This window comes from Hippocampus bargibanti, linkage group LG17, assembly GCF_051943395.1.
Source record: "Hippocampus bargibanti isolate YZ-2025 linkage group LG17, ASM5194339v1, whole genome shotgun sequence".
NCBI classification, from domain to species: domain Eukaryota; kingdom Metazoa; phylum Chordata; class Actinopteri; order Syngnathiformes; family Syngnathidae; genus Hippocampus; species Hippocampus bargibanti.
The window spans coordinates 699,637-724,641 of record NC_142750.1 but is presented as its reverse complement, the minus strand read 5'-3'; the positions used below and the strand labels follow the sequence as shown (position 1 = coordinate 724,641).

Below are 25,005 nucleotides of genomic sequence, written 5' to 3'. Positions count from 1 at the left end.
ACACCTTGTCATTTCTCCCCTGGTGGTGATCTCCAAACATTACTTCTCATCAGAAGAACGCCATTTATTGTTCAAATATAGCTAATTATACTGACAAATCCCTGCTTGGCCTATCAATTTCCCCGCTTACTGAGGTTTTGGCGTCATCTGGTGGCCAAACTGCAGTGACGCGGAAAGGTTTTTTTTTTTTTGTTTAGCGTTGGAGGTTAAAGTATGGAATTATTGTCAGACCTCGGGTTTCAAATATAATCCGTTCCAGAACACTCTTCGAAACCCGATTTATTCGAAAAACAAAACATTTTCCATGATAATCAGAAAACCTTTAATCGTCCCACAATGGGGAAATTTGCAATCGATGAAATCAATGTATTTTTTTTAATCGCAATTGAACACTATAAACACGTCGACTCAAAATGGAACGTTACACTAAAATAACTTCTGATTTGCGGAGATAACAGCTAAATACGTCATGTTCTTGGTTTAAAAAATAACACGAATGCGTCACGATGAGACGTGACGCATGGTAGTGACGTGTCAGGAAGCAGAGGGCAGTCCAGTGGTGCATTCAGGTGCACTCGGTTTGGTCGAAACCCATTTTCGTTTGTATAAAAAAAACACATTTTAGTCAAAAACTGAAATGGTCGAAAACCGAGACGTTGGTAATTGAGCGAGAGTTGAATTATTGAAAAGATAAAGCTCCCTTAGATATTGACAACATTTTAATAGACTCAATATATCCGAGCACATATGATCAAATACAAGCAATGTATAATGGGTACAAGAAATGTTAAGTTTTGATGGCGGAAATAGGCACAGTGTGTTGACCTGGTTATTCATAAAAATGTTGGCACTGGGCCATAAATTCTGATTTGAATACAAAATTGATTTCCACGAGATTTCAGTTGTGACTTTCGCGAACCTTTGAAAAGGGAGTCAACTGGAAGTGAAATATAAGAATGAAATCCATATTGTGAAATATTTAAGCGCTTCATCCGAGACTTGAGCTGTCCACAACGTTTCCCGTCCAGGTCTCGTGTTTGGTTCCTGGCTTGAGGTGAGTGATGGTCACCTCCACCGCTTGGACCTTCTCGAATTTGGGAGGGATGGCGCACACCTTGTAGATCACCTCGTCGCCTTTCGCTGGCACGTACTCGCCTTCGATGCTGAAACGCATTTCAATCGATGCACAAATTGTGGCCTCTTAACTCATTCACAAATCGATTCGGGGTTTTTTCATGCTAGGGTGCCGATAAAGTGCTGGCCGTGGTCTCTTTTTTTGCCACAAGGGTGCAGCATTTTCCTTTTTTGCATGTTAGCGCTTTGCGACAGCTTCAGCTGTTGTTAAAGCGCTAAATGAATCAAATATTGTATTGTATTTTGTACCGCCGCCCCCCTTTCAAGATCAGATAACTGCAGAGCCATGTAACTTAGGAATTTACTTTTTTTCTGATGAAAGATGACAATCTAAGCTTTCTTACACTGCATTGAATGTTTATTATGTGTCAAGGAAATCACTAGCTATCAGCTCTCTATTTGCTAGCTATTAGCTATCTATTCACTAGCTACTAGCTATCTATTCGCTAGGTCTTAGCTATCTATTGGCTAACTATTCACTAGCTAGCATGCTTGCTATCTATTTAAGTTACTTCCGGGTTGAGTGAATGCTGGCGCGTGTGGCTGCCACCGCTCACCCACAGAAAAACTGATCATCACTTTGCTGCTGTGAAATGTAAATTTCTCCACTGTGAGACTAATAAAGGCAAATCCAATCCAATCCAATCTTGAGAGTTTGGAAAGGCGCTGAGAAATGAAATGTATTATTATTGTTATTGTTATTATTATTATGTAGTCCTAAAAGTCAATATTCTGTGGGTTCTGCAATTGGAGTGACAATGCCAAAAAGCCTGGCAACTGTAGTGGACACATTTTGGCCCATCGTCCGTCAGCCAATGAGTTAACTTGTCCCAAATGAAAAAGGGGGTCACAAAGGTCATCTTACTCTGAGATGTGAACAAAGATTTCGCTGCCCCCGTCGGCGGGATTGATGAAGCCGTGGCCTTTGGAACGGGAAAACCATTTGCACACACCAGAAAAGACCGGACCCTCCGATGCTCGCGCTGTCCTGTGTCCAACAAAGACAAGGAAAGAAGGAAAGTTGTTTGTTTGTTTGTTTTTTTTGGGGGGGGGAGCACAATGACAACTTTTGCTTCAGTGGGTTTCATTTTTTTAGGTTGGGGGCAAAACAATGATATTCTAATGTACTGTTCACACTGCCGCTGCTCACCCACAGAAAAACTTTATCCTGTGACTGTAAAGTGAACTTGATAGTTTTGAACGGCGCAGAAATGAAACGTGTTATTAATTCTTACAGGAAATGAAGCCTTCACAAAGATATCCTTCACAACATGAACAAAACAAAATCAAGTAGAGTTTGCAAATAAGGAAATGGCCGCCGACATTTGAGACGTTAGCTATCTTACGTGCGCGTCGCGGTTGCTAACCGTAGCGGTGGAATTTCACCGGAAAACCAAAAGACGTGACGTGACGTGACGTGTGTACGTAAAGTCTCACGCTGAGCAGGTCCTGTTCCTGCGAGTGGGCATTGGGCTGGGGATGGTGAAGCCTCGTATGGGCGAAGGTGAGCGATCTCGGAGGACGCACGCCGGGGGCCTCAGGGACTCTGATTGGATGGGAAAAATAACAAGAAAACATGAGGTTACGCAGAAGGCAATCAATACAAAGAGTACAACAGCAAGATAAAATGGCGTCATCGTAAATTGTTGGACCTTTGGTGGTGGGTGGTGAGCTTCTGGAGTTCATTGGTGGACTTGGTGAGCGTTCCTGAGAAGACATGGCGGCGGGAAAAACCTTCAAAAACAATTAAAATGCCAAACATAGTCAAACATATCCAAAGTGCGGCCCGCGGGCCAAATGTGGCTGCCGCTGCTCACCCACAGAAAAACTGATCCAGTGACTGTAAAGTGACCTTGACAGTTTTGAAAGGCGCTTACAAATGAAATGTATTATTATTATTGAAATATAAAAATAAAAATTTTTGAGATACACACTTTTTGCCTTACACACTCTGGGAACCAATTAAGTTCGTAAGTTGAGGTCTCACTGTATTATTATTATTATTATTATTATTATTATTATTATTATTATTATTATTATTATTATTATTATTATTATATTCAAAGTCAAAGTCAGCTTTATTGTCAAATATGCTAATATGCATGACATACAGCACAGATGAAATTACTGCCCTCTCGGACATTATTACTAGTATTACTACTATTATTATTACTATTATTATTACTACTACTCTTATTACTACTATTATGATTACTACTTTTACTATTACCATTATTATTATGATTATGATTATGATTAACTGTAACGGACATCTTGGGTCCACTGTCGTTGCATAACACGAAGGCCTGCGATGAGCTTGCGGCACCCGAATGCGTTGGCGTGCGACCGAAGCGCATTCGCAGCCACGGATGAGCCGTTAGGGGGAAATCACATCAACCCCCAAACAAAAGCCGCCTATTATAGTGCGCTCTTTGTGAGCTTGAAAGCTAGCGTGCGTGCGTGCGTGCGCGTTGAAGGCCGAAATGGGATGCGTTGACGCAAGCGCCCGAGAGGGTCTTGATCCCGCAACAGGATGATTCATCGTCAACGTGCGTCAGCGCTCGCGTCACACAATCGCCAAAAGTCACATTCACACCTGATGTTGTCCAAATCCACATGTTGCCTCCATCCATCCATCCAACATCACAAAGGTCAATAAAACGGCTTGATTATACAGTACAGTTTATTTCTTTCATTACAATACCCTAGCACATTTATTATACATAAAATAAGGTATATTGTGTGTAGTTTTAAGGCTTATTTAGTAGAGAACTATGTTTTATGGGGACTCGGGAACGGATGATTCTCATTTTAATGGTTTCTTATGGGAAAGAAATGTTTGGCAAACAAACTTTTCGCCTTACACACTCTTTCTGGGAACCAAATAAGTGTGTAAGCCAAGGTATCACTGTATACTGTTCAAGCCATTTTCAAGACGGACTTTTCAAGAATAGATTGCCGTTATTAAGAAAGGTTGGACAGGTCGGAAGCTAGCAAAGATAGCCAATAATATTGCCATTTTATGAGGTTATCATGAATCTACACGTTCATAGTAAAAAAAAAAATCAAACAGTTTAACGACAGTATTTCTTAAGTTATTTCCTGGCAAACACTACCATCTGGTGGACGTATAGTAAATCACACCACACTCGCAGCTGTGGAGGGATTCAGACGTAGCACTACCGAAGGCCTAGCGATGAAATCCACAGCCCACCACTGGTTTTTCATGAGTACAACTTAAGGGGTGGGGCGAATTCAAGCCACCCACTTCCTAACAAGATGTTTTGACCAAAACGCCATGTTTGATATGGGCAAAAATGACCTTGTGGAGCATTTTCGGAATTTGAGGTGACGTTTTGAAAAAATGGTACGATGAGAGTAACAACCACACCTCTTCGCTCCACGGAAAAAGGACAAACCTGAGCTTCGGTGTGGGGTTTTCCCCCTAAAACGTGCTTAATTAAGATTAGCAAAGACAGTTCTGAGCAATTTAGCGATGTGTTTGTAAAGTTGCTTTTTTTTCGTCGGATTTTGTTCGAATGTGCGGGTATCGGATAAAGGGCATCATGTTGATATGTTACAAATAAAGAAGAAAACGTAAAAAACAAGGGTCGCCTTTGCATTCGATAAGTAAGAATAGATTTATCCCATCGATAGAAGATCACCTTGCAGTTATTTACTCGGAGAGACGAAAGGAGGGAGGGAGTGGTGCTGTGTTTTCAACAAATCGTAAATGGCCCCAAGCAATCGGCGGAATACGCTCAAGTCAACAAGGCAGCAAGAAAAGGCAGATAAAAAAATCTTACGGTTGCTACACATTTCAATGGACTTTCAAAAAAAGTGTTTAGTAAAGTAAAAGCTAAAAAAATGTTTGGTTGCATGGTGCCTTGCACTCACCGTTTCTTTTCACCGAAGAAGGTTCAAGCAAACAAAGCAAGTACTCGGCGGTGGTTTTTTTGGGCTAAATTGTGTCCGGCAGGTTCTGTGTCGCTCAAATTGTGAATTTGGATTCGTCCAGGAAGTTCGAACAGCACCGATGACCCCCGCACCCCCCGCCCCCTTTTGCCCCTTCTCACTGTTTCACCGAATGGGCTGGGCTGATCATACGGTGACGTCAGTCAATACATTACCGTAACTACAGCTACAATAGTTCCTTCGCAAATTGGGGAAAAAAAAAGGCCTGTAGAAAATGCAGCAATGTCATATAGAGTAATCCCTCGTTTTTCGCGATTAGTGGGGGCCAGGACCGCCCGCGATAAACGAAAATCCACAGAGTTATAATAATAATAATAATAATAATAATAATAATAATAATAATAATAATCATCATCATCATCATCATGATAATCATAATCATAATACTAATACTATTTCGACCATAATTCGTTCCAGAAACGATTTGTTCAAAAACCGAGACAGCACTTTACATTATAATCAATGTTAAAAATATATAATCCGTTCTAAATTGTATAATAATGATCCACGTGATAAGACAGAGGGGGGTGCTGGGCTGAGTCATTCAGCATTTTTTTGAACGTTTTTTTTTCCTTGGAAAAATAAATCTGTGATGCACTGAAACCGCAATAAAATGAAGCGTGAAGTAGTGAGGGATCGCTGTTTAACAAAGACAACGGAAAACAGTGGAAATGACCAAACCGTGCCTTTCTGGATCTCCAATTTGAAAGGAAAGGAGCATCAGCGCAGAGCGCCGATGCATATGTGGAAGTGTCGCGGCTTGGAATTGAAGCGGATTGACATGAGATGTAAGACAGTCTCTTTTCGTCAATGGATGCTACAGCTTTCAACATTTAGCCTGTAGCAGACGTGCACATTCCACCATGACGTCCCTGATCCACTGGTGAAAATGACGCTTTGATCCTCTCCTTTTTGATCTCAAACTGCTTCATACAACAAAGAGGGTATTGAAGATTGAACGACTCTGTCTTTTATGTTGTCACGTTATATATATATATATATATTTTTTTTTTTTTTTCTGTTTTGACTTCAAGATGGCGTCGTGAGAGTATTTTGTTTTTCTACTTCTTCCTTTCCTGGTTCAAAACAAACACGGACACACAAGACAAAAGAGTTGTTACAATCCAAAGACATTTTATTGCATACAAAGTGACTGAAATGTTCTTTTGAAATTTAGAATAATATCTTTCACAGCCACCATGACATAAAATGTGTGACAAAATGTAACCAAGTTATGGAAACAAAACTACAGTGTAACAACAACAACAACAACAAAAATAAATGAAAAGTCTGCCTGAATTTAAGTTTGACCAACATTTGGCACTTTAAATGTGCTCATTCATCAACATGAAACCGATGCACCCACAGAGATGTAACAAATAGTTTTATCTTGCTTGGGGAGCATTAAGTACTGCATACAATATATATTTCGATATACAGGTAACATACGACTTACGACGGGCTCGACTTACGACCACGACCTCCAGACCCTATTTAAAAAAATAATAATAATTCTACGCCCGGCACGGCAAGGCGCTAGCAGGCCGGCAACACGTACAACAATTTTGGCCAGCCAGCATGTCACACACTCGCACAGCAATCGATGACACCAGAGGAAGTTAGCGAGTCATTTAGCCTCCGAGTCTCTATTCAACATTTTGAATGGATTTCAACTAACGACCATTTGGTGGGAACGGAACTCGGTCGCAAGTCGGTTGTTACCTGTATGCATCCAGCGGATGTCAAAAATCAAAGTGAATCAGAATTGAAAAGATGACAAACGAGTGGTCATTAGCAGCAAGTTCACAGACAAGGGAAGCGACAAGACTGCATCCAGTTATTTTCAAGCCTTTTAAAACCACGACGTGGGAAAGTGCGCCCTTCTTCTACGGGATGATGCGACACGACAACAAGTCGTTTTTAAAGCCAAATTAAAGGACAACCGACACCATTTTTTTGTTTCCTAACTGACATCAGAAAAACGTTTGATAGCATTTAAAATAGCCAAAACACACAGGCTGATATTTTTAGTCACATGCAAAACAGCAATAAAAATGACTTCAAGTGTCCCAAAAGTACGTACTTCAAAATGATCTTGGAAATGGCGAGTTTCAGAAGGTCCCGCCCCCTTGTTCGTGACGTCACTCCAGTACTTCTTGCCTTGCTCAAGAATCAAAACAATGGCTTCAGATTGGGAGAAGATGCTTTCTTGTTACTCATCCACTTATGAATGTGATTCAAATAGTTCTGAAGAGGAAAGCATACATGTTTGCAATCGATTAAAGAATTTATTCCGGGTCATTTTGAGGCATCTGGAAAGAAATGTAGCGTCCCAGAAAATGCACAAGATGGCGCTCAAGCTCCGTTGGAAATGGGCTGATTTGTCCGCTGGGAATTTGTGTCAACTACTATCAAATAGTAGTCTTGGTGCAACACAACGATTCACTATCGCGTTATTTATCTGTTTTCCTTCTAATTTCGCCATCAACATGGATCAACGCTGAGTTTTCAGATGAAAAAAAAATACCCAAAATGCATTGTGTGTAACTTTCTCGGTCAGGGGCGTTCCTGACGTGACATCACGTCAGGAATCATCACCAACTCAAAAACAAGACTTCCTGAATATTCAGTGCCAGTCTTAAAAGGTCAAATCTAGCTATATGAGCTGGAATCTTTGTCAAATACGCTCAGTAGAAGTCATTCGAAGTGATTTTACAAATGATGGACGCAACTTGTCCGAAGGTGTCGGTTGTCCTTTAACTCGCGATGTAAGACTTTGAACGAAAACGGGTTTGCTTGACGCCAAATGCCTGTAAACATTGTGTTGCGGCAGCTTCCAACTGCAAAAAAAAATAATAATAATGTCCGCCGACGTCCCCAAGTACATTACAGTACAATCAGTTATTGCACACAGGCAAAAAAATAATAATCATATTTCATCCATTTGCAACGGGGAACGTCATTTAACACATTGTTTCCTTGTTCCCAATAAATGACTCGCTCTAGTCTACACGATAAGCTTTAGAAAGTATCGCAAAAGGAGAGTCACAATCCGACGCCATTTGTACTCGGGTCCCGACGTGCTACTTTGATATTTTTGACTCAAGTTGTAAAAAATGGCGCTTATTAAAAAAAAAAAAAAAACAGCAATAGAAGATAAGACGGTGTATGAAATCTCGCAACTTATAAATTATTAGTGGTATTTATTTAGTTAGTTATTTTTACTCCCAAATGTATATTTAAGGAAAAGAAGAAGCTATCTAGATAGCTAGTTGTCTAGCTAGCTATCTCTTAGCCATCTATTAGCTAGCTAACTTTCTATCAATTTGAGCTACTTCCTGTTAATTATATAGCTGTATAGCTATCTATTGGCTATCTAGTAGCTAGCTAGCTTTCTCTCTATTTGAGTTACTTCCGGGTCTATTATCTATCTAGGTGGCTGGCTAGATACCTCGCTGGCTATCTATTAGCTATCTATTAGCTAGCTTTCTATTTATTTTAGTTACTTCCGGGTTGAGTGAACGCAGGCGCGAATGGCTGCCGCTGCTCACCCGCACTAAAAAAAATACAGTGACTGTAAAGTGCCCTTGAGAGTCTTGAAAGGCGCTTAGAAATTAAATGTATTATTATTGTATTAGATAGCAATAGTAATAATAATAATATTAGCTAGCAAATAGATAGCTAATAGCTAGCGACTAGACAGCTAATACCTAGCGAATAGGTAGCTAATAGCTAGGATAGTCGTCATACACATGATCAGATTGGGTGAGGCGTGGCGGAAATCGAGCTCGGGTCGGAATCACAACGCGGCGAGTTCAAAAATCCCTTGCGCACCAAATTGGACGTCTTCGACTTGACGCGGTGGTCCCTAGCGTCGGACGCTCGCTACTCACTTTGGGTAGACGGGGACGGGGGACGGACGGGGACGGGGACGGCGGGTTATACAAATGCATGAGGAGGGAAGACCAGTGAGAGAGGCAACACTTCCTGGAGGAGGGGAGAAAAAAAAAGGGTTTCAAAAACATAAACTGAAACGTGGGGGGGGGGGGGGAATAAACAAATAAATCAATATTGATGAATAAATAAATAAATAGATAAATAATAAAATAGATCAATGGATAAATAAATAAATTGATAAAGAGCTCGATAAATGAATAAATAAATAAATAAACGAATGAATCAATCAATCAATGAATAAGACGTCAGGAAAGCGACACCTGCGAGGTGGAGTCACATGGTGCGTCCGTATTGGACGGCGCTTTTGGAGGCCATGTTGGACCACGGCAGCAGAGAGCGCAGCAGAGAGCGCGCCTGGCGGTACAAGCGCTGAGGGAGGGAGCACGGGCTCAGCTTGGCCAGCGTCCAACCGATGTGATGGATATAATCCGTGCGCAAAAAAAGCCACGTTAAAGAAAGGGATGGATTGCAACATCACAAATGGACCCACTGTCGGGACCAATAAAGATTTTCCAATTGTCAAAGAAGAAGACGCGCGCGGGGGGGAAAGAGACAAACAAAAAAAAAAAAAAAAAAAAAAAAACCCCAAAGTCGTGTTTGCGCCAAAGGATATAAGAAGGTCCAAGGCGGGTGTCCGCCATTGATGTAGAGCACGTAAGTGAATCCGTCCTTCAAGACGCCGTGGATGGAGTAGTAGTAGGGCAGGTAGTGGTGCTGCTTGAAGTCGCGGTTCTGGTAAAAGGCGATGGCCGTGGCGTTGGTGGTCAGCACGTGAAGGTAGATGGCCTTGCAGTGGGCCTGCGCCGGCGTGGAAATGTGCTCCTTCAGACTGTCCAGCAGGAAGGAGCCTAGAAAGCACAACATACAAAAAGACGACTTGGAGTCCGCGTGCTAGCTAGCTAGCTACTTATTAGCCAGCTAGGTAGATCTATTAGCTATCTGCTGGCTGGCGACCTAGCTTTCTCTCTATTTAGCTTTCTATTAGCTATATAGGTGGCTATCTCTTGGCTATCTACTAGCTGGCTAGCTATCTTACTATCTATTTAGCTTTCTATTGGATATATGGCTATCTAGGTGGCTAGCAATCTGGCTAGCTATCTGGTGGCTATCTATTAGCTGGCTGGATTTCTATCTATTTAGCTATCCATTAGCTATATAGCTATCTCGGCGGCTAGCTACATAGGTGGCTATCTGTTGGCTATCTATTTAGCTTTCTATTGGCTATATGGCTATCTAGCAATCTGGCTAGCTATCTGTTGGCTATCTATTAGCTGGCTGGATTTCTAGCTAGCTTCTTATTGCTGCTCAGTTACCTATGCCTTGTTTTCGGAACTCTTTAGCCACACCCAAGCTGAGGATGTAGGCAACCTGCGTGTCCGCCGGGAAACTGGACGCAAGAACATCTCCGTCCTGACACACGCACACAAATGGACAATTTTTATTTCAAAAACGTGTATCAAAAACTACAGAAGAAACCTGCAACATTAACTCATTGCTTGCCAGACAATGTGCAAAAAGTTTTTGTCATTCTCACTTAAACCCACAGAATATTGAGTTTCTGGACTACATAAACATTCAATTCGTTCATTAGAAACCTTAGACTGTCTTCTTTCATCAGAAAAAGAGTTAATTCCTAAATGATATGGCTCTGGAGTTATATGAGCTTGAAACGGGCCTACAAAATACAATACTTACATATTGACTTATATAGCGCTTCACTGACATTCCCAAATTTATTCAGGAATTGAAAAGTATGACGTGAAGCAAAATTCCCCAATTTGTTTGGGTTTTGTTTTTCCTTGTTTGGGTGCCCATAAAGCACTTGCAGTACCCTCTTTGTGACATGAAGCAGTTTTTTTTAACTATAATTGAAAATATCAGCAAATTGTCTCATCTACGCCAAGGTAAAAAAGAACAATTTTGTTTTGTTTTACTTCAAGATGGCGCCGCGAGAGTGGCTGCCTTTCCAGCAGCTCCTGTATTTTGTTTTTCTACTACTTTCTTTGCTTTCCTCTTCCTTTCATCACTTTGTTGCTGTGAAATGTCAATGTATGCACTGCCAGACTACCATCCAACCAGCCAGGCACATCCAACAGCTTACCTCTTTATGTACTTTGGTGCGACCTTTGATCTCGGCCACAATCATTCCCACAATGCCTCCTCTGAAGGTGGCAGCGAGAGAAAAGAACTTCTTGTTGGAGGTGATGTCCTGGTACCACGAGTCTGGGTACCTGCCGTCAGGTCACATGATTCAAGACAAACATGTTGTTATTCACGTCAACGTGAACTATTCTCCATACAATATGATATTTCCCATGAAATAACTCTCACTCGATTGGAAACCAGTCACCACAGAGCACTTTGATGCTGTCTATGTCATCGTGGCACAAGAACCGCAGCTGGACTTCACTGAGAGCTGTGGGAGGCACCACGTCACACATTCACACCTGCAGTCGAACCAAAAAACAAACAACAACAAAAAGAAACAATGTCACCTCAGGAAGTCTCCAATTTTCTTGTGGAGCGCGAGGTGGGAATGATAATGGTGACAAATGGATGTCAAACCGAGGACGAGGAAAGTTCCGAATGTGAGGATTTTCGAGCTTGTCGTTGTCACTTTCGTCATAAAGATTTGCACAATTATCAATCATTCGACCGTACTCGAATTGTGGTCAAAATGTCCGCACAATTTAATCACGCAGCTTCGATTGGAGTCAAACGTCGATACAAATTTGCCACGCGGTTGAGAACATCGCCGCAGATTTCACAGTGTCATTATTGTAAATAGTAATAATAATAAATACGTTATAAAGATTGGAGCGGGATCAGGGGGGGAGACAGTTTACCATTGCTTCATGTCCGGTCAAGGCAGCTAAGCTAATGTTTTGGCTAGGCTAACGTCTTCCTACCTGATTTCAACCCTCGCGCCGAAGGAAAGTCGATGATATTTACGTGGTTTGGTTATAAAGCGGCCGGCTTCCTACTTTGGATGCAACATGTCCACTCTTGATCGTCATTACGCTTATCGATGAGAGCGAAGCAAAAAGCAAACGAAGGTGGTCAAAGCTCCCAACCGGATGTTTTTTTTCCTGTTGACAACGGCCGCGCGGTGACGTCACGCTTTTCCGGGTGACGGTTTTAGTAGTACTGCCATCTAGCGGAAGTTTAAGGTATCGCTATCGTCGTCCCAGCACAGTGGTTCAGAATCATTTTTTCCAACGTTTTTTAATAATAATAATAATAATAATACATTTGATGTATAAGCGCCTTTATTTATTATTTATTTATAAGCAACTCTCAAGGTCACTTTACAGTCACGTGAGCTAGACCAACCAGGATAGCAGGTTTGTGCAGTTTGTAGAATGATCAGGATTTATATCAAAGCACCAAGTTGCACACCGATTGCTTTTTTGTACATTTGTGTGTGTCGCTCACTCCAGCGGTGGTATTAATACACTATAAGGCAACATTAGATTGCACGGACACGTGAACAGGCCTTCAATACTACTACTACTTCATCATACTTCATACTACTTTCATCACTTTGCTGCTGTGAAATGTAAATTTCTCCACTGTGAGACTAATAAAGGCATATCCAATCCAATTCAATATCCCGGACCTCACCTACCCAACCAAGCACCCATTTTCTTCATAGCGTAAACAAGCCACGTTGAAGCTGAATAGGCAACGGCAGACAATGACATGTTCGTACGAGCGGAACTACTATCACTTGGGATCGCAGGCCTTTCTCGTCGGCCATCTTCCCGTTAGGCCTTCCTCTGTTTGAGCATCTCCAAATACATGCGCAGTGAATTCTGGATGGCATCTTTGGTGATGAAATTGACAAAGTTTTGGACGTCCGCCTCTCTTTTGGATGTCAACCTGTCGATGGTGGACTTTCTCATCATGGATTTGGTGAGCTGTCTGGCGTGGGCTGGCAAACAAAAGAAGATGGCTAACAACCACCCCCACAATCATCATACATTTCATTTCTGAGCGTCTTTCAAAACTCTCAAGGTCACAGGATCAGTTTTTGTGTGGGTGAGCAGCGGCGGCCACATGCGCCAGCGTTCACTCAACCCGGAATAACTCAAATAGATAGAAAGCTAGCTCTTAGATAGCCAGCCAGCCAGCAGATAGCTAATAGATAGCCAGACAGCTGATAGCTAGCTAGCTGTGTAATAATAATCGTACATTTCCTTTGTAAGCACCTTTCAAAACTCTCAAGGTCACTTTACAGTCACAGGATCAGTTTTTCTGTGGGTGAGCAGCGGCAGCCAGACGCGCCAGTGTTCACTCAACCCGGAAGTAACTCAAATAGATCAAAAGCTAGCTAGCTAGCCAATAGATAGCTAATAGATAGCCAGCCGGCTTGCTAGCTAGCCAATAGATAGCCAGCAAGCTAGCTAGCCAATAGATAGCCAGCTAACCAGCCAGCCAGGTAATAGATAGCTAGCTAGCTGGATAGATAACTAACAGATAGCCAGCTAGCTAGGATTTTGTTCCAGCTCTATATAAACCAATATGTACGTATTGTATTGTATTTTGGACAGACATCCCCATTTCAGGCTCATATTACTACAGACCCATATCATTTAGGAATTAACTATTTTTTTTACCGATGTGTAAAGTTTCTTACGCTGCATTGAATGTTTATGTAGGCCTAAAACTCAATATCCAGTCCATTTTTTAAAGCCAAGTTGGAATGTTGATGTTAATTGACAAAAGATGGAGGCTCCTGCCACTGTCTTACACACCTGGAATGGCCAACCACTTGGCCATGGTCTGCTGGGCGGTGGTCATGAGCTTGTCTTCTGCTACAATCTGGTCCACCAAGCCAATCTTCAGAGCTTCCGCTGGGTTGTAGAGCATCCCCAGAGCCAGGGCCATCTCGGTGGCGCGGTGGCCCACCGTATTGGCCATGGTGTCCTTAAACCTGACGGCAGAACCGCAAATGAGAGAGACGTGTGCGTCAACATCCGTCCCAAATTTGCCTCGGTCCGAGGTTACCAAAAAGGTGCAACGATGCCAAGCTGAGTCTCGTTCAGGCCGATTCGATAGCGTGGGTTGTCCACCATGATTCGGTAGTCGCACGTCAAAGACATTAGACAACCACCAGCGGGACTGGAGCCCTGCGGAAGCGCGAAAAAAAAAAGACAATTAGCTTCTTTTTTTTAATTAGATTACATTACATTTTTAAGCGTCTTTCAAAACTCTCAAGGTCAAGGTTTTTGTCTGTGGGTGAGCAGCGGCAGCCACACGCGCCAGCGTTCACTCAACCCGGAATAACTCAACTAGAAAGAAAGCTAGCAAGCTAGCTAATAGAGCGTAATATAACTAGCTAATATATAGATAATAGATAGCCAGCTAAATAAATAGATAGCTAATAGACAGCCAGATAACTAGCTAGCCAACAGACATCTAATAAATAACCAGCTAGCTGGATAGCTAATAGATAGCCAGCCAGCTAGGAGGAAGGAATGATGGAAAACAGGGATGGGGGGAGGGATGGGATGGGGGAAAGCTGGCTATCTGGCTGGCTAGCTAGCTATTCACGATCTAGCTGGCTGGCTAGCTAGGTATCTGTTGGCTAACGATTGCTTAGCTAGCAAGCTTTCTATCTATCTATTCTTATGATGATGATAATGATTATTATTATTAGCTATATAGCTATTTAGCTAGCTACCTGGCTGGCTATCTATTATAGAGCTATATGACTAGCTGTCTATTAGCTAGTTATATGGATGGCTGTCTATTAGCCAGCTATATAGCTGGATATCTATTAGCTAGCTAGCTAGCTTTCTATCTATTTGAGTTACTTCCGGGTTGAGTGATGCCACTGCTCACCCAGGAGGATGCACCACTGAATCAGTTCCCAAGAGTTGGCTGGCTACCTAGCTAGCTATTTGCTGTCTATTAGATAACCGGCTGCCTATCTAGCTGGCTAACTAGCTCGCTAGCTAGCTATTTCCCATCTATTAGCTATCTGGATGGCTATCTAGCTCGCTATCTAACTCGCTAGTTATCCTGTGACTGTAAAGTGACCTTGACAGATTTGAAAGGCGCTTAATGAAATGAAATGTGTTATTATTATGATCAAAAAAATATTCTCCCAGTCAAGGTCTTTGTTTTTGGTTACGATGAGAAGAAAAAAAACGGGTTTTGTTTGAAATCACTTTACATTGATTGCGGCCACGACGACCATGTTGGAACTGTAGAATTTCAACCACATCTCCTGAACCGCTTTCCAGAACTCTGCGCAGCTTTCTGGACTCTTGCCGTACATCTCCAAGATGTCCAGTTCTGCTGAGAACACCTTGGGCAGACTCTAGATCGCAAAAAAAAAAAAAGCAAAGATAGATTAATTGATTAGCCGCGACTCGTGCTTTGAGAACTTTCATACAGAAGTAACAATGAGGCCTTGGCAGCTCTTGTCCATCTCAAGCTTTTCCAAGTTGATGCAAATGTCTGTGAGGAAGTCCAAACTGAGGCTATTGACGGGTGGATTCTTAAAATGCATCACAGCCACGCCTACAAAAAAAATGACACACAGAAAGTCAGTCATCCAAAAAAGAAATAGAAAATACCTGCAGACAAAGAAAAGATTGGCAATTTATCGTAACTTAAAGGACAACCCACAACTTTTTTTTTCTTTCCTAACTGACATCAGGACAACGTTTTAGCTAAAATACCGAAAACACGCATGCTCATATTTTTAGTCAAATGCAAAACACCAATCAAAATGACTTCAAGTGTCCAAAATCTGCAAAAAAATGAACCCCCTTGTTCGTGGTGTCACCCCAAGACGTCTTGCCTTGCTCGACAATCAAAACAATGGCTTCAGATTCGGAGAAGATGCTTTCTTGTTACTCGTCCAGTTATGAATATGATTCAAATAGTTCTGAAGAGGAAAGCATACATGTTCGCAATTGGTTTAAGAATTTATTCCGTGCCATTTTGAGGTATCTGGGGGCGGGAAATGTAGCACCAAAAAGGCAGAAAATGGCGACAAAGCTCCGTGTAAGGAATTAAATAGCCCGTTTCCACAGGCTGATTAATTCCTTACATGAAGCTTTGTCGCCCTCTTCTGCCTCTTTTTTGGTACTACGCAACGTTTTCAGACCAGCCAAGTACAGCCAAATGCATTGACGTGATGGAAGGACTGCTACAATGTGTCCTTTTTTCGGTCAGGGGCGTTCCTTCAGTGACGTAGGGTGAGGACTCGTCACCAACTCAAAAACAAGACTTCCGGAATATTCAGCGCGAGTCTTAAAATGTAAAATATAGCTATATGCGGTGGAATCTTTGTGAAATACGCTCAGTAGAAGTCATTTGAAGACATTTTACAAATTATGGACACAACTTGTCTGGAGACGTCTGTTGTCCTTTAATGGCTAATCACCTGTACTCTGGTCAAAATCCACAGATATTTTGGACGATGTGGAGTTGTTTCTTTGTTGTGCATCCAACACGGTCGAGGCACACATTCTGCCATGTCTGCTGCTGCTGCTGGAGGACAACTGGGAAAGAAAACCTGAGCGGGACAAACGCGCAGACAAGATGAAACGCAAACCACCAAAACATTTGGAAAAGTATTTAGTTTGACACATGACAGGAGACGAAGTCTGCGAAAAGCAATCGAAACGTACACCACGCAAGGAGTTGAGCGATAATAACAACGAGGCATCGAAGACCATGTGACCTTTGCCCCGCATTTTGTGCGACGGAAAACGGCGCAACAACGGCACTTTTCGCGTTAAGCCAGTCTTCAGTTAATCACTAAAATACAATATGCCGACGGCACAGTGTCGCAATATAGGCGCAACAAACCTGATAACGCACACTTCGTCCTCAATGCTGCCCTCAACGCCATTTTTGTTGGACGAGGAATGTTTAGCGCTTCGAATCAGCAGTGGCCATTTGTGGAATTGCAGTTTTCGGGTTGATATTAATAATAATATTAATAATACATTTCCTTTACAAGCGCCGTTCAAAACTCTCAAAGTCACTTTTCAGTCACAGAATAAGTTTTTCTTTGTGTGGGTGAGCAGCAGCAGCCACACGAGCCAGCGTTCACTCAACCCGGAAGTAACTCAAAGAGATAGAAAGGAAAACTGATAGATAATACATTTAATAATACATGCTCATGTGTATAAATATTATATATAATATTTATTTACCTTGGTGTCGACGTAGTTATGTGTCAACTATTCTCTACAACTACCTAGATGAATTAGAATGAGCAGTACTGACGCTTGACACCGCTAGGTGTCGCCATTATCTAGTGGATAATTCGATTAGAAACCCGTTTCTAATCACAAGTAAAATTATAGGATTTTGTCGCAGCGTCTATGAAAGACACAAAAAATACACCTATTGATCCCTTTTAAAGATAAATTTCAAGACTGCACATTTCTACTTTTACTTTTCAATTAAGAATCTAGCTGGCTGGCTAGCTATCAAGCAAACTATATTAGGTATATAGTTAGCTGGCTAGCTAGCTATTACAATAATAATACATTTGATTTTTAAGCGCCTTTCAAAATTCCCAGGATAAGTTTTTCTGTGGGTGAGCAGTGGCAGCCACACGTGCCAATGTTCACTCAACCCGGAAGTAACTCAAAAAGATAGAAAGCTTACTAATATATAGCTAATAGCTAGCAAGCTAGATAGCGAGCCAGATAGATAGCCATTAGCTAGCTAGATAGCTAATATATAGCCAGTGAGATAGCCAGGTAGACAGCTAATAGATAGCAAATAGCTAGCAGGCTACCGAGATAGCCAGATAGCGAGCTAGCTAGACAGCTAAAAAAGAAAGTGAAGAGACCTATTTGATAGCTATTTATTAGCTATCTAGCCAGCTTTCTATCTGAGTGACTTTCAGTAACTCAGCTGGAGCGTGTGGCTGCCGCTGCTCACCCGCAGAAAAACTGATCCTGTGACTGTAAAGTGACCTTGAGAGTTTTAAAAGGCGCTTATAAGTGAAATGTATTATTATTATTATTATTATTAAAAAGTGGTACTCCGGTGAAGATGGCGTGCTAACCACTCAACGGGCAGTTAATAGCATACTCTCAATCACAGGCCCGTGGGCCAAATGTGGCCCACCACATCATTTTATTCGGCCCGCAAAAGCAAATCAAACTTGTGAAATTCAATGCTCATCTATCGAGCTACCTAGTTCCCTTTCTATTCAGCTAGCCGGCTAATCCCTTATATCACAGGTGTCAAAATCAAGGCCCGGGGGCCAAATCCGGCCACTTTCATCTTGAAAATGATGCAAGGAAATATTAGATGGCTCTTCCCTGCAGGTTTACACCGAATCACACTGTGAGAACTTGGCAAGACGTATGGATTTTCATATCTACTCGGCAGTCTCAACATTGCATCATGGCGGCGCTCGGGCAATGGACAAAAAAAAAATAATCCAAATAATAAAGCAGCACTTGACGGCGCACGGTACGGTGGGGAAATCAGCGGTGCGTGTTTCGCCCCCACTCATACCAATTCAATAAAATCTCGTTGCAAAACACCGTTAAGCAGGAAACGCTTTCAACGCACGCACCTAAAACCTCAATTAATCTCACGTCACCATGGGTGCCATTTGGATGGTCGCGATTGCGTGATCTGGCTAGCTAACACGTGGCTCCGCCTATTTGAAAGACAGCGCAGTCACGACTCACCAGAACAAACAAAAAAAAAAAAAACAACTTCCTTTTCTCCCTTTTCATCTGAGAAGAAAGCGCAGATGATTTCATTGTGTTCCCAAAAGTCGGTGCTGTGAACTGCGTAGCGGCGGCGGCGGCGGCGACGAGAGGCGAGAGGGAGAAGGCCAATGGGCATTAATTATGGAACAGTAAGAACATCAGGGGGCTACTAGAATTAGATGCTGCTCAATGACTGTGACAATAAGGTCGCAGATGAACACATTGATTGTATAATAATCATAATAATTATAATAATACATTTCATTTCTAAGCGCCTTTCAAAACTCTCAAGGTCACTTTACAGTCACGGGATCAGTTTTTCTGTGGGTGAGCAGCGGCAGCAACACGCGCCAGCATTCACTCAACCCGGAAGTAACTCAAATTGATAGAAAGCTAGCTAGCTAGTGAATAGATAGCTAATAGCTAGCGAATAGATAGCTAATAGCTAGCAATTAGATAGCTAATACCTAGCGAATAGATAGCTAACACCTAGCAAATACATAGCTAATACCTCACGAATAGATAGCTAATATGTAGCTATATAGCTAATAGATACAGTAGCTAGCTATGGATTAGTCTTTATTAGTCTCGCAGTAGAAAGTTTGACATTTATCATAATAATAATATTAATAATAATAATAATCACATTTCAAAACTCTCAAGGTCACTTTACAGTCACAGGATCAATTTTTCTGTGGGTGAGCAGCAGCAGCCACACGCGTCAGCGTTCACTCAACCCGGAAGTAACTCAAATAGATAGCAAGCTAGCTAGCTAGCGAATAGATAGCTAATAGCTAGCGAATAGATAGCTCATACTTTCAAATCGCACCTCAAAACCCACCTGTTTAAACTTGCTTTCATGGTCTAGTTTAATCTGCTATTTTATTATTTATTGTTTTATTCATGGTTTTATTGTTTGTTTTTATTGTAAAGTGCTCTTGGGTGTTCAGAAAGGCGCTTGTAAATTAAATGTATTATTATTATTATTATTATTATTATAAAAATGCAAGAATGACAAAGAAACATAAAGGACATTGGTGACAAAGAAGCGCGTCCAAACGAGACAAACCCTTTAAAGGATCTTTTTGTTTATTTGGCACATGCTCCTTCTTTCTTTGAGGCACTTGATGGATCTTATTGACGAGTGATAATGAGGTCGGGTGACAAAGTACGACGTCGTGTGCACTTTCAAAATAAAATGGAAGACAAATCTATCCGACGGGATTGAATAGTGATTTTGACGTGAAAAACACAAAGTCAGTCCCCTGAAAATAATGACTGTTGGCTCTATAAAGGAAGATGAAGAGCTAAGGGGGTGGCGGGCGCAGGTCCGCAGGGATCAAACCTCTTCACTTCAGTCTTCCTATCTGTGAAATTCAAGACATTTTGTGCTATGCGGGACGTGACGCTAACACTCGCTAACACGTAGCAATGGAAGGATGACCATATTTTCTGGAAGATAAGGCACACGTTATAATTTCGAGATATAGTGATACCTCAGTTTACAACGCATTTATTTGGTTCCCACAAAGTTTGTCTGCCAAACATTTATTTCACATAAGAAACCATTAAAATGAGAATAATCCGTTCCCAGGTCACCATAAAACATCATTTTCAACTAAATAAGCCTTAAAATATACACAAAATAGACCTTATTTTATGTATAATAAATGTGATATTAGATTCTAATTAAAGAAATATATAATAAAGTGGTTTTATTGACCTTTGTGATGGTCGTTGATGTCGTTAGTTGCCGTGCTTTCTGGGCGATAATACCCTCACTCACACTGTCCTCTGCTAGCTGCTTTTCGTTCATCCAAATCGACAGAAGTTTTTCAACCTCTTCTATTGCCCGAGACCGCTGCTTAGACAACACAGAAACACCCTTAGCCACACGTAGCAATGGTCGACTTAGCATACTGGTAATGGGACGCTAAGGAACACGATTCTTATGCTCGACCGTCATTTTCTTTTGTGTCTTCTTCAGCTTAACACTAGCCTGTGGTGGGGTCTTTTTCTATCCCATAATATCAAAAGTACTCCACTCGATAACAAACCACATCTGCACTCATAGAAAGGGAGTGTGGACAACTAGTCCGCCAGCCACCGTGGCGCTGGCTCGTCCGCCGAAAACTAGTTCATGTGCCGAGATTATATTCTTGCGAATTTAATGTTCGTAAAGCGAAAAGTTCGTGAGGTAAAGTGTTCGTAAACTGAGGTATCACTGTATTTTAAAAATGGTGCACTGCATTACTAAAACACTTTTTTTAAAAAATCGTTTTTTTTTAGGTGTTTTTCAAAGAACGTAACCATTGTGACACATCAATGACATTCACACCAAGTAATGCAAAATGTCCAAATCATTTCCTCTTCTTTCTTTCATCGCCAGTCAAATATCCACGACGCTCCGTGGTCATAGAAGACGCGTGGGATGTGTTCTTCAAGAACGTCATGAAAACCATCTTGAAATCAAGGCATGACATCAAATGAAGAAGTCATGTTGCTCCATCATCTCGCTACACTGACCAAAGATAACAGAGGCAACGATTCGGCTGTTCTTGCTCACGGAAGCATCTGGTTGTCCCGCGTCACGTCCGACAACGCCGCAATATGACAAGAAGCAAGGCAGATGTTTCACTTGCAACACTTTCAACTTGCGTACATCATTTCACGATGTTATTTTAGAGGTACTGAATACTGAAATGGTTGCTAAACGGAGGTGTCCAATGTGAGTACAAGCTCCTCCTTCTGTCCAATACGTATACAGGTAACATCGGACACTCCGACAAAACAGTCGTAAGTCAAACGGTCGTAAGTTGAAATCCATTCAAAATGGCGTTTACACGACAGGATAGTAGACGATGTCAATCTGTTGTTTTTTTAGCAATGTTTTCTATTGAATACTATTATATACCAAACTGTATATTTCGTATTATCAACTTTTATTACTAGATAACTGTATCTGTAATGTATACAAAACGGTTTACTGTACAGTTCATTTATAAATGTTATACTTAACTTTTCGTGTCATTTTTATCATTTTATATTTCATATTATTGATTTTTATGACTGTATAACTGTACGGCCAGAAGAGGTCACTCGACACACATGCTCGGCCGAAGGAAAAAAAACAGTGTACAGTACTACAGGAAACGGTATCTGCACTGTATTGAGTGTCGTCACGCAGTAGATTGCTGTGCAAGTGTGTGACATGCTGGCTGGCCAAAATAGTAGTACGCGTTGCCAGCTGCTTGCGCAACGCACGCACACACTCACATACACATATACATATACATATATACACACACACACACACATGCACGCATTCTTACACTTACACATTTACAGTTATATATACACACACACACACACACACACGCACACAAAGAGGACATTAAAAAAAAAAAAAGAATCCTTCCTCTCGATGAGGACGTGAGGGAGGCGGGGAGGAGCAAAAGCTGCTTTATAAAGGTCCAAGCTCCCTCCCTGCCTCTCGGACCCCAAAAAGAGCTTTTTTGTTGTTGCGGCACTTGTGACTTTGCCAGCGGCGCCTTGAAGTGAAAATGGAGCCCGGAAAGTTCTCGGCGGTGTTCTTGGTGATCCTGACGCAGTCTCTTTGCCTACTGGGAAGTCCGCTCGGCAGCCGCGAGGACGGCGGTCAGCTGCTGTGGACGCTGCAAAACTGGCAGGTAACGCCGACACTCGCTCTCACATATCCTTTTATTTTTGTCATTTCATTTGTTGCCACTTTGATGTACCCTATTTATTCGAGTATAACGCGCAAAATTTTCAACCTAAAAAAAAGAACTCAACAGATTGGGTGCGCATTATAAACGAGGTCTGGCAAAAAAAATCTCATATATAGTTAAAATCCGACTTACGACCAGCTCGATTTACGACCACCCCGACTTACCGCCACGACCTCCAGACCCTATTTTAAAAATTTTAATTCTACGCCTGGCACCACCGTAACGCGCTAGCAGGGCGGCAACGCGTACTAGTTTTGGCCAGCCAGCATGTCACACACTCGCACAGCAATTGACTGTGTGATGGCACCAGAGAGGGACAGTGTGTGAGTCACTTAGTCTCAATAATAATAACAATAATAATAATAACAATAAATTTTATTTTAAGCGTCTTTCAAAGCTCTCAAGGACACTTTACAGACAATACTATAATAAATAAAATACAATTACAAATAGAATACAATAAATAAAATACAACATTTTGAATGTATTTCAACTTACGACCATTTTGACTTACAACCGTTTGGTTGGAACGGAACTCGGTCGTAAGTTAGATGTTACCTGTATAATGTATTTAATGCTTTATCCCTTCCAGAAGGGGGCAGCATTTCCAAGGCTATTCTCGCCCTTCAGTTTCGATTCTTGGATTCACGTGCATTCCTTTTTTATAAATTGTTGATTAGCATTTCTTAAGCTACGCTTAATTTCCTTTCCTCGCCCACAATGAAACATGAGTTAAGCATTGCTGTTTTGCACAATGAGCAATATCCAGAGTTTATATTCAGCGTTTACATTGTCAATAAATAAATGATTTTTATTACACAATATTGTACACGGATTTTTAATGGAAAATTAGGGGTGTGCGGTATACTCGAATACAGTACTTTGACTGGATCGGCCACTGCTTGTGTGTTTGTGGCTGTTTAGGACGACCCGCTAGAAAGGGGGCTGAGCATCCGCCTGGCAGACCTGATGAAACGCTCGAAAGCGCAGCAGTTCCACGGCCTGATGGGAAGGAGCTTAGGTATTAAAAAAAAAAACGCATTAAAAATAATAAAATCATATCATCACGGTGATAATAACGCCGCTTGCAGGGAATTACACCTCTGGGTGTTGGTTTATGATAGCCGTAATGTTACACGATGTGCTTTTGACTTCTTATCTTTTAGAACTCGCCCATCCGACCAGTCTGGAGAGGAAAAGTAATCTTTTTATTTTTAATTCAGCTTTTTTTTATTGTACAACAAGTCATTTTTCTCTTTTTCAACTTTCTTTCTCGTCACCAGGAAACAAAGGGGAGATGTTTGTCGGACTCATGGGGAGAAGAAATGAAGATGAAGGTAGAAATCTTGCAATTCTCCGTTTAGTTGATGGTAGCGGATTTTACGGTGTACAAGGCGGATACTCATCCGACTTACGACCGAGTTCCGTTATGGTCGTAAGTCAAAATGGTCGTAAGTCGAAATCAATTCAAAATGTTGAATAGGGACTCGGAGGCTAAATGACTCCACGTATAAGGTGCAGGGTGATCTTTTGAAGAAAATCAAGGCGGTCCTTATACAACAGAAAATACACTAATCTCATGATCTCCTTGCGCTTGAATGGGTTTTCTTCGGGTACTCCGCCTGCCTCCCACATGGTGGGGTGGTGGAGTCGGGTCATCTTTTCAAGAAAGTCAAAGCTTTTGGCTGCTCCTTATACATCATTCATAGCTTGTGTTTACTGTATGTGTTTTGTTTGTCTTGTCAGCTTAGTAGCGAATGCTACTGGGGTTAAAATGCTACAAGTAACAAACTATTCTCGTTGTGTTTTTCCCAGATACGCAAGAGTGGAACTCGTATTCGTATTAAAGATGCGAATGAGGAGATACGGCATCGAGTTTTTTGACTTCTTGACATCCGTTTCAGACTACATGACGACTAGCCGCCATGTTTGCATTGTTTTTTCATTCCAGTTTCATTAAAGGTCATTTGTTAAAAATGTTTCCTATTTTGTGTCTTTTGCTCCTAAAATGTGACGTCGAGATCGTAAAAAATGATCGTGAAAATAGGGCAACATCATGCGATCGGGATGATTTTGAGCAGCGGGTGTCGGGATGATTGACATCAATATGAGAGATGCGGGTAAGCGAGTTCCGTTCCGACCAAACGGTCGTAAGTTGAAATACATTCAAAATATTGAATAGAGACTCGGAGGCTAAGTGACTGGCAAACTGCCCCTCTGGTGCCATCACACAGTCGATTGCTGTGCGAGTGAGATGCTGGTTGGCCGGCCAAAATTGTCGTAAGCATTGCCAGCCTGCTAGCGCGTTGCGGCGCCAGGCGTAAAATTAAAATTTTAAAAATAGGGTCTGGAGGTCGTGGTCGTACGTACGGGTGGTCGAAAGTCGAGCCGGTCGTAAGTCGGATGTTACATGTATTTTCAAAAATCAAATTCCTGCATTGACAATTCCGCCGTTTGGATGCCGCCACGAAAAAGCAAAAATC

General features: G+C 41.7%; 4 protein-coding genes across 9 annotated transcripts; 1 reads left to right on the top strand and 3 right to left on the bottom strand.

The window, feature by feature from the left end:
• Positions 1–701: 701 nt before the first annotated feature.
• carhsp1 (calcium regulated heat stable protein 1) lies at positions 702–5,182 on the bottom strand. Of its 2 annotated transcripts, none has more exons than XM_089018425.1 (5): positions 5,032–5,182; positions 2,787–2,868; positions 2,572–2,680; positions 2,000–2,122; positions 702–1,163 (listed from the first exon to the last, which is right to left on the bottom strand). In XM_089018425.1, exons 2-5 carry the CDS (start codon positions 2,851–2,853, stop codon positions 989–991), a joined length of 474 nt encoding a protein of 157 aa, XP_088874551.1. In that variant the 5' UTR covers positions 2,854–2,868; positions 5,032–5,182; the 3' UTR covers positions 702–988. The 2 variants fall into 2 exon arrangements, with proteins under 2 accessions (XP_088874551.1, XP_088874552.1); XM_089018426.1 differs by having other exon boundaries at positions 2,787–2,841.
• A 1,047-nt stretch (positions 5,183–6,229) lies between these two features.
• naa60 (N-alpha-acetyltransferase 60, NatF catalytic subunit) lies at positions 6,230–13,960 on the bottom strand. 4 transcript variants are annotated; one of them, XR_016118025.1, is made up of 8 exons: positions 11,976–12,180; positions 11,398–11,513; positions 11,168–11,297; positions 10,380–10,476; positions 9,680–9,914; positions 9,327–9,496; positions 9,003–9,096; positions 6,230–7,356 (listed from the first exon to the last, which is right to left on the bottom strand). XR_016118025.1 is itself a non-coding variant. In XM_089018423.1 (7 exons), exons 2-6 carry the CDS (start codon positions 11,505–11,507, stop codon positions 9,340–9,342), a joined length of 729 nt encoding a protein of 242 aa, XP_088874549.1. In that variant the 5' UTR covers positions 11,508–11,513; positions 13,824–13,960; the 3' UTR covers positions 6,230–9,096; positions 9,327–9,339. The 4 variants fall into 4 exon arrangements, 3 of the variants coding, with proteins under 3 accessions (XP_088874549.1, XP_088874548.1, XP_088874550.1); XM_089018423.1 differs by lacking the exon at positions 11,976–12,180 and adding an exon at positions 13,824–13,960 and having other exon boundaries at positions 6,230–9,096; XM_089018422.1 differs by having other exon boundaries at positions 6,230–9,096.
• On the bottom strand, positions 12,318–17,041 carry eci1 (enoyl-CoA delta isomerase 1). The gene is made up of 7 exons (XM_089018421.1): positions 16,897–17,041; positions 16,469–16,600; positions 15,470–15,597; positions 15,248–15,394; positions 14,077–14,198; positions 13,824–14,002; positions 12,318–13,000 (listed from the first exon to the last, which is right to left on the bottom strand). Exons 1-7 carry the CDS (start codon positions 16,937–16,939, stop codon positions 12,834–12,836), a joined length of 918 nt encoding a protein of 305 aa, XP_088874547.1. The 5' UTR covers positions 16,940–17,041; the 3' UTR covers positions 12,318–12,833.
• Positions 17,042–22,191: 5,150 nt separating this feature from the next.
• LOC148885077 (uncharacterized) lies at positions 22,192–24,746 on the top strand. 2 transcript variants are annotated; one of them, XM_089019069.1, is made up of 5 exons: positions 22,205–22,462; positions 23,447–23,543; positions 23,689–23,721; positions 23,806–23,859; positions 24,338–24,626. In XM_089019069.1, the coding sequence occupies exons 1-5, from the start codon at positions 22,337–22,339 to the stop codon at positions 24,367–24,369; spliced, it is 342 nt and encodes a 113-aa protein (XP_088875195.1). In that variant the 5' UTR covers positions 22,205–22,336; the 3' UTR covers positions 24,370–24,626. The 2 variants fall into 2 exon arrangements, with proteins under 2 accessions (XP_088875193.1, XP_088875195.1); XM_089019067.1 differs by having other exon boundaries at positions 22,192–22,462; positions 23,806–24,746.
• Positions 24,747–25,005: the final 259 nt, after the last annotated feature.